Consider the following 6,022-nt stretch of genomic DNA (forward strand, 5'->3'; position numbering starts at 1 on the left):
GTGTAGTGTAATGTCATTGTCATTATTTTAGACTAGATGATTCACGTAGAAATATATATGTAACTGCCAATATTTTAGAGGTCTAAAGCGTTCAACTAGTAATTTAATGAGCACATTTATGCATTTTTTTTAAAAACTATATATTAAGGGTCTGTTCTATTCAGCTTAATTTATGTTCAATTCGATTCAGTTCAGTTCAGTTCAGTTCCAACAATTCAGTTGAGTTTAGTTCACTTCATTTCATTTCCTAATTTCCTTATCTCATAAACAATTCACTTTATGCTTTATTCAGTTCAGTTCAATCCAATTCAGTTTAGTTGAGCCCCAACCAGTTCAATTCAGTTAAGTTGTTTTCAGTAAATCAGAATAGATCCTAAGACCGCGTTGTAACAAAAAAAAAGTGGCACCAATTCGTTGACATGCAAAACAAATCATGACTTTGCAATGGTATATTCATTATTCAATAGTACAATTACAATTGTAAATTCCAATATAAACAATAAATGTAGCTATAAAAAATATTAAGAAGTTATGGCATTGATCAATGCATAATTTGGCTATAAATTCCAAACTTAATTATACCGTTTTATAAAATATATATAGCCAAATATACAAACAAGAATGGGTGATAAAAATTGATCTCATAATCTCATAAAACTCTAAGAAGCCTAGGAAAAATGATGTAGACAAGATTATCCTAAGCTTTTAGTACCATTGCTCAAAATTTTAATCAACAAAACTAATTGATCATCCACTTCTTGCATTCTTTTGTTTAAACATTTTAACTTTTGACAACACTATCCAAAAACTAAGGGCTTGTTTGGCATCATTTTTGGTTTTCAGTTTTCTGTTTTTTTGAAAACCAAAAACCAAAAACATGAAACAAGAAAAAGGTGTTTCCACTTTTCTGTTGTCAGTTTTCAAAATTATCATGATTTTAATAAGTCCATATATTTTTTGAGTCATTATGTGACATATATAATACACTTTTAAAAAACAAAAAACCAAAAAACAGAAAACCACAGCGATGCCAATCGAACCCTAACCTTCAACAAAATTTTGTTATCTATAATTTTGATAAAACATATTTATATAATTAGTATTAATTGTTGAACTTGTACTTTGACAAACGTGATAGAAAAATCATGTCAATTACAAATGAGAAAGAAAGTACTATATCATAATTGTATTTTGAGTGAATGAGAGACATCTTAGAGTTTTATGAGATTATGAGATCAATTTTTATCACCTATTCTTGTTTGTTTTTATAAACTCACACTCGTAACAATTAAAATTATATACGGAGTAATTATCTATCCCTAAAATTTTACACTTCTTAATAATCATGTACGTAAAATACTAAACGTAACCATAGATAAGTGACGGAGGGAGTATTTGGAAAATACCACAATGGATTATCTTCTTCATTAATCGAGAGATCAATGATTAAGTCAATTAAGGAGTAAAAAAAAAAAACAAAAAACATTGTCTTACACCTCCTCAACCAAATCGCAGAACCCAGATCAGCACTCACATACAACCAAACTCTCTTTCGTCTTCTTCAATTCCTCCTTCCTCTTTCCCCCAATTTCAGGATTTCAAGATCAAAACTTTTCCAGAAATTCAATTCCGCTGTTAGGTAATTTCCTTCTTTTCTTAATTTTTCTCTTTGCTTTAACTCTCTCGAATTCAATTTTTGTATGATTTGATCCCACTGAAACCCCCCCTATAATTCGCTACTAGGTTCATTTATTGATTGATTGATCTATTGGGGAATTAGGGTTTGTAATTTTTAGTTTCAATATTTATTGTCGGTTTAGAATTTGTGGGAATTGAATTAAACTTGTTGATCGTATTGAGTTTGATTAGTTAGTTTATGGGTTGTGATTGTGTGATTTTGTTGATTCGGTTAGGTTTAATGATTGATTTAATTTGGGGATGATTTGGATAAATTTATGTTGGGTGTCTATAATTTCACCGCAATGTTGATGTTTAAATTTGTCTGATTATAATTGTGTTTTGGTCTAGCATCATCAATGATTTCATGGATTATTATGTAAAACCCTTAATCTTAGCTAGAGTATATGGTTTAGGAAGAAGATATGAATGCAAGTATAGATCTTGGGAGACATTATCAAATCGAAAACCGATAATTGATGTTTAATTGTACCCTGATTGCCTTAATTTGAACAATGTAGGCCTTGTTAAATTCTGTATAATTTAAGATGGCGGGTTCAGGCCAGCGTCTCAATGTCGTGCCAACAGTTACCGTGCTTGGGGTTATTAAAGCCCGTCTTATTGGTGCTACAAGAGGCCATGCTCTCTTGAAGAAGAAGAGTGATGCTTTGACTGTGCAGTTCCGTGCCATTCTTAAGAAGATTGTGTCTACAAAGGAATCTATGGGGGATATTATGAAAGACTCTGCATTTTCCTTAACTGAAGCAAAATATGTTGCTGGAGATAATATTAAACATGTTGTCCTTGAGAATGTCCAAAATGCATCCCTTAAGGTTCGTTCTCGGCAAGAAAATGTTGCTGGGGTGAAGCTCCCTAAGTTTGAGTACTTCACAGAGGGAGACACCAAAAATGATCTTACTGGATTGGCTAGAGGTGGCCAGCAAGTGCAGTTGTGCCGTGGCGCCTATATAAAAGCCATTGAGGTTCTTGTTGAGCTAGCTTCTCTTCAAACTTCATTTTTGACACTTGATGAAGCTATCAAGACTACAAACCGTAGGGTGAATGCTCTGGAAAATGTTGTGAAACCAAGGTTGGAAAACACAATTAGCTACATCAAGGGAGAGTTGGATGAGCTGGAAAGAGAGGACTTTTTCAGGTTGAAGAAGATTCAGGGTTTCAAGAAGAAGGAGATTGAGAAACAGCTTGCAGCTGCAAAGCTTTTTGCGGAGGACCAGGTAGTGGAAAGAATTTCTTTGCAGAGAGGAATATCAGTCAATGCAGCTCATGATATATTGGCTGGCTCGGAGAGAGATGAGGACATAATCTTTTAATGCTGAGGTTAGTCTACTGAGTTTTTATCTTACAGCTGTGTGATTTCAGGCAGTTCGCTCTTTGTAGAAGAAAATTCTCATTCATTAGCTGGAGTAGCTTGTATGTTTCAAATAAAAGCATATACCGATCTCTTGTTAGAATCAATCGGAATTCTTTAATTTTCTTAATCATCCTATGAGTGACTTTGGATTTATACATCATTGTGATTCATTCACTTTGTGAAGTCGAATATGTATTGTTGCTTCTTTTTGGTAAAAAGACGAAAGCTTTGTCATTGCTTTTGATCAAGTACACCAGTGTTTATGGACATTGCTGTACATATGGCCTTTACTTTGGCTAGTTGTGTTTATTTATTTTCAAATAAGATGAATTACTTGAAACACTTGAATGAAGATGTTTATATTGCCTTTTTGTTTTTTTTTTGTAGTCTTGACCTGGTAAGTTTGAGATTAAGCTCAACTTGGTTTCCTCAGATCTTTTCAGTTGGTATCCATCTTTGTGATTATTCTGATATTTGCTGTTGGTCATCTTCTGAATAGAAGTTCGATGGTTAGAACTGTTAATTTAGTGGCTAATATGTGGGCATAAGCCTTAATGTGTCTGCTTAACAAAAAATATTAATCAGTGATGGTGACAGGTGCAATTTTCCCTTTTGTTTTCCCTCAATTTGTGATTTTTGAAAAAAAAATGTTTTTAGTTGTTAGAGTTAGGGTGAAGGTAAACTATCTTTATATAAAAATTAGCAACTTTTTGAGAGATTTTCTGACAACGATGCCACCTCCAACTCTCCAAGACTTGGGGGTAAAGTTTATGATAATGAATCTTAAGTCACACATAGAAGGATTAGATATAGTTGTAGAAATTCTTTGGTTGAGTCTGATGTTGCAAGTGTTGTATCAATTTAAGGTTCATACCATGTTGTACCATAGTCAATGGAGCTCTCTTTCATTGGTATCTATGGTGCTATATGTGTTTTTTTGTTGCACGCTTACCTGTACAAGTAGAACAACTCTAAAATAAAATTTAGCCCTTTGATCAAATCAGGTAAATTAATTTAGTCACAGCATGCCCCTGATTGAGATTTGGAGAGGGTTAAGAGGAGCTTATAGTTGTTTCACCGAGTTTAATAGGGAGTTTAATAGGGGGTATCTGCAAGTGCACATAAATTACTTTGTAGATATTCTTACCAGAGTTGAGCCATTACTTTTCATTATCTTCCATAACCATGCTGCAAAATGGGTTTGGAGAATGTCATGTTAGTATGGAAGAAACAGAGAGTAAAAAATTTGTGTCCTCTTATATCTGTAAAAAATGTAATTAGGCATACAGATTCAACCTTACAATTTAAAGCCATAATTATACTATACATTGGGAGATGCACACTTTCACACAAGCACACCCCAAGAAAAGAAACGCAAGATGATTAATATACAATGCAATTAAGCCCATCTTATAATTCTGTATGTTGTGAAAATGTTGTTTGGGAGGTGTCATAGTTAGCCTTCTGAGAAGAAAAAGATACCATTCTTTCCTTCATTTTTGTGGCAGCCTCAGAGCTAGAACCATACACGGCCCCTGATATGTCAATTAGACCCGGGTTCTGGCTGTTAAGGACAGAAAAAATGGTGGCAAACTCAAATCCAGCATTGAAGCAGAAATGGAGCATACTCTTTGGGACAATGAACACATCACCTTCTTTTAGAACCTTCTGAAACACCTGGTTTTTGGTGTCAATAAACCCAACTGTCACAGCCCCTTTGGCTACAAAGAGTACTTCTGCAGCCCGAGGGTGAGAGTGTGGGGACACTATACCATCTACCTCCAAATCAGTTCTAGCCAATCCGAGGCCCAGGGTGTTGAGGCCTGGGAATTCGACTGCAGTCACTATGTTTGTAGAGGAGCGGAGAAAGTTAAAGGTATCCCCAGCTTGTTTTAGGTATGAGGTTTTGAAATCAGAGGCTGTTATATTTGCTGGGTTCTTGCAAGGAAGGCCATTGATGAAAAATGCGTCGTGACAAGTTTTCGAAGTTGTGGTGGCTGCTGGGCAGATATCTTGGAGGTTATCGTTGTCTGCTAAGCAAAATTTGAAGCTAACAAAGAGGAAGTATGAGATGACATGCCAAGAACTAAACATTTTGAGGTTTAATATTTTTTATTAGAGGTTTAGCAAGTTCTATGTGCTAGTTAAGCTTGCATAAAATGGATATATATGCATACTTGATTTCTTGGCTTAGAGTTCACTGATCTTTTTCCTGGGAAATGGTGGGGTTGGATTATTCTTCAAGTGTGATTACTTAGAAGTAATATAACTGTTGAAGTCTCCTTTGCACCAAAAAGAAATATGCATATGGGAGATTTTCTAGAGCCTTTAAGTAGAAATTAGTATACAAGGCTAGAATTTCGTATGGCATCGTGATAGTATACGAGGATGACAAGGCATTTACACGGACTTGAAACACTAGTAGTTTGGAATAGGATGAAGGATGCTCAGCTCTTTACCTAATTGGCAAGGGTCATGATGTATCTCTCTGTAATCTTACATCTGATACACTAGCTCCTGCATTTAGAGTTACGTTTCATCTGCCGTAATTAGATTTCGTACGTTTTAAGTTCTTCATACTCCGTATTATTAAGGACTATAGATTATAGAAAAATATGGGAAATGTCGAAGTGTAACTTACTCTATTTGATAGAGAGGCTGAGGAAGTTATTTCGGATTAGGTGACTACTACCTTTGAACATCCAATAAACAGTACATGTAACTATTGTTGACTGAGATAGCATAATGTTTACTGTTTAAAAATCTATGTTTAAGACTATGTGAGACTGATTAGAACTTTATACTCCGTAGTTTATATTTGTCATGCTCTTCTTCTGTTTACTCCTTTGTTAAGAACCTTAACCAATAGTTGTTCTATGTATGTATTCCAAAATTCTTCTTTGAAATGAGTAAGGTCTTATTCACTTCAGCTTAAGTTCAATTCAGCTCAGCTCCAATCAGTTCAGTTCAGTT

General features: G+C 34.6%; 2 protein-coding genes across 2 annotated transcripts; one reads left to right on the plus strand and one right to left on the minus strand.

Annotated features, from left to right (window-relative positions):
* Positions 1 to 1,473: 1,473 nt before the first annotated feature.
* Positions 1,474 to 3,285, plus strand: LOC145570297 (V-type proton ATPase subunit D-like). Its single transcript, XM_081629335.1, has 2 exons — positions 1,474 to 1,639; positions 2,199 to 3,285. The coding sequence occupies exon 2, from the start codon at positions 2,226 to 2,228 to the stop codon at positions 3,006 to 3,008; it is 783 nt and encodes a 260-aa protein (XP_081485461.1). The 5' UTR covers positions 1,474 to 1,639; positions 2,199 to 2,225; the 3' UTR covers positions 3,009 to 3,285.
* Positions 3,286 to 4,287: 1,002 nt separating this feature from the next.
* LOC145571929 (germin-like protein subfamily 3 member 4) lies at positions 4,288 to 5,196 on the minus strand. Its single transcript, XM_081630945.1, has one exon. The coding sequence runs from the start codon at positions 5,141 to 5,143 to the stop codon at positions 4,460 to 4,462; it is 684 nt and encodes a 227-aa protein (XP_081487071.1). The 5' UTR covers positions 5,144 to 5,196; the 3' UTR covers positions 4,288 to 4,459.
* Between the last annotated feature and the right edge of the window lie 826 nt (positions 5,197 to 6,022).

This window comes from Chenopodium album, chromosome 12 (assembly GCF_948465745.1).
Source record: "Chenopodium album chromosome 12, dcCheAlbu1.1, whole genome shotgun sequence".
Classification (NCBI taxonomy): domain Eukaryota; kingdom Viridiplantae; phylum Streptophyta; class Magnoliopsida; order Caryophyllales; family Amaranthaceae; genus Chenopodium; species Chenopodium album.

What these genes read in the sequence shown, in the direction of transcription:
- LOC145571929 (XM_081630945.1), bottom strand. Translation starts at nt 5,143, where the DNA reads ATGTTTAGTTCTTGGCATGTCATCTCATACTTCCTCTTTGTTAGCTTC.
- LOC145570297 (XM_081629335.1), top strand. Translation starts at nt 2,226, where the DNA reads ATGGCGGGTTCAGGCCAGCGTCTCAATGTCGTGCCAACAGTTACCGTG.